General features: G+C 45.0%; 1 protein-coding gene across 1 annotated transcript in view; it reads left to right on the top strand.

Moving 5' to 3' along the window:
- LOC107577151 (cell division control protein 6 homolog) overlaps positions 1 to 734 on the top strand; it is a 4,617-nt gene that overhangs the window by 2,599 nt on the left and 1,284 nt on the right. Inside the window, exons 5-8 of the mRNA XM_016263257.1 lie at positions 4 to 70; positions 192 to 331; positions 422 to 522; positions 608 to 678. Coding sequence (XP_016118743.1) covers positions 4 to 70; positions 192 to 331; positions 422 to 522; positions 608 to 678 — 379 coding nt within the window. The remainder of the gene's footprint in view (positions 1 to 3; positions 71 to 191; positions 332 to 421; positions 523 to 607; positions 679 to 734) is intronic.

Raw genomic sequence — 734 nt, 5'->3', positions numbered from 1 at the left:
AAGTCTCAGGAGGTTCTCTACACGATCTTTGAGTGGCCTTACCTGCCCAACTCTCGTGTTTGTCTCATTGGTAAGATTGTCATGCGTTTATCTTCCCAAATTTTAATATGTGACTTAATTTCTACTAACAATCTTGAATGCAGAGCGGATTGTTTTGAATGTCTGCTTACTGGTGAACTTTGACCCCTTAGGTATTGCTAATGCATTGGACCTGACGGACCGTATTCTGCCCAGACTGCAGGCCAAACCACATTGCCGACCCAAACTGCTCAACTTCCCTCCCTACAGTCGTGAGGAGCTCAATGCCATCGTCCAAGACCGGCTCACACAAGTATGCCTACTTGCATATTTCCTGTTATTCGTACTTCTCCAAACTCACATTCTGAGGTGATAATACATTGGTGTGTTTGTGTGTGTTCAGGTATCAGGTGAAGGTGTTCTGGACGCAGCGGCAGTTCAGTTCTGTGCAAGAAAAGTTTCAGCTGTGTCAGGAGATGCCCGCAAAGCACTTGACATATGCAGGTAAGAGAACCCATTTTAAACTGCTAAAACAAGAGTGTGACTGTTAGTTTTGAGAGGTTCTCACACATTTGTGTCTATCCATCAGGAGGGCCGTGGAGATTGTGGAAGCAGCTGACAGGGCTAAAATGGCATCCGAACCTGTGGCCAGCCCTAAAGGTAAGAATTACTGTACTATATTTTCCAGAAAATAAGTTGTACTGGGACAAGATTGC

Source organism: Sinocyclocheilus grahami, unplaced genomic scaffold (genome assembly GCF_001515645.1).
Source record: "Sinocyclocheilus grahami isolate Dianchi unplaced genomic scaffold, SAMN03320097.WGS_v1.1 scaffold5254.1, whole genome shotgun sequence".
NCBI lineage: Eukaryota > Metazoa > Chordata > Actinopteri > Cypriniformes > Cyprinidae > Sinocyclocheilus > Sinocyclocheilus grahami.
The sequence above is the reverse complement of the archived record's forward strand: the minus strand, read 5'-3'. Positions and strand labels throughout refer to the sequence as shown.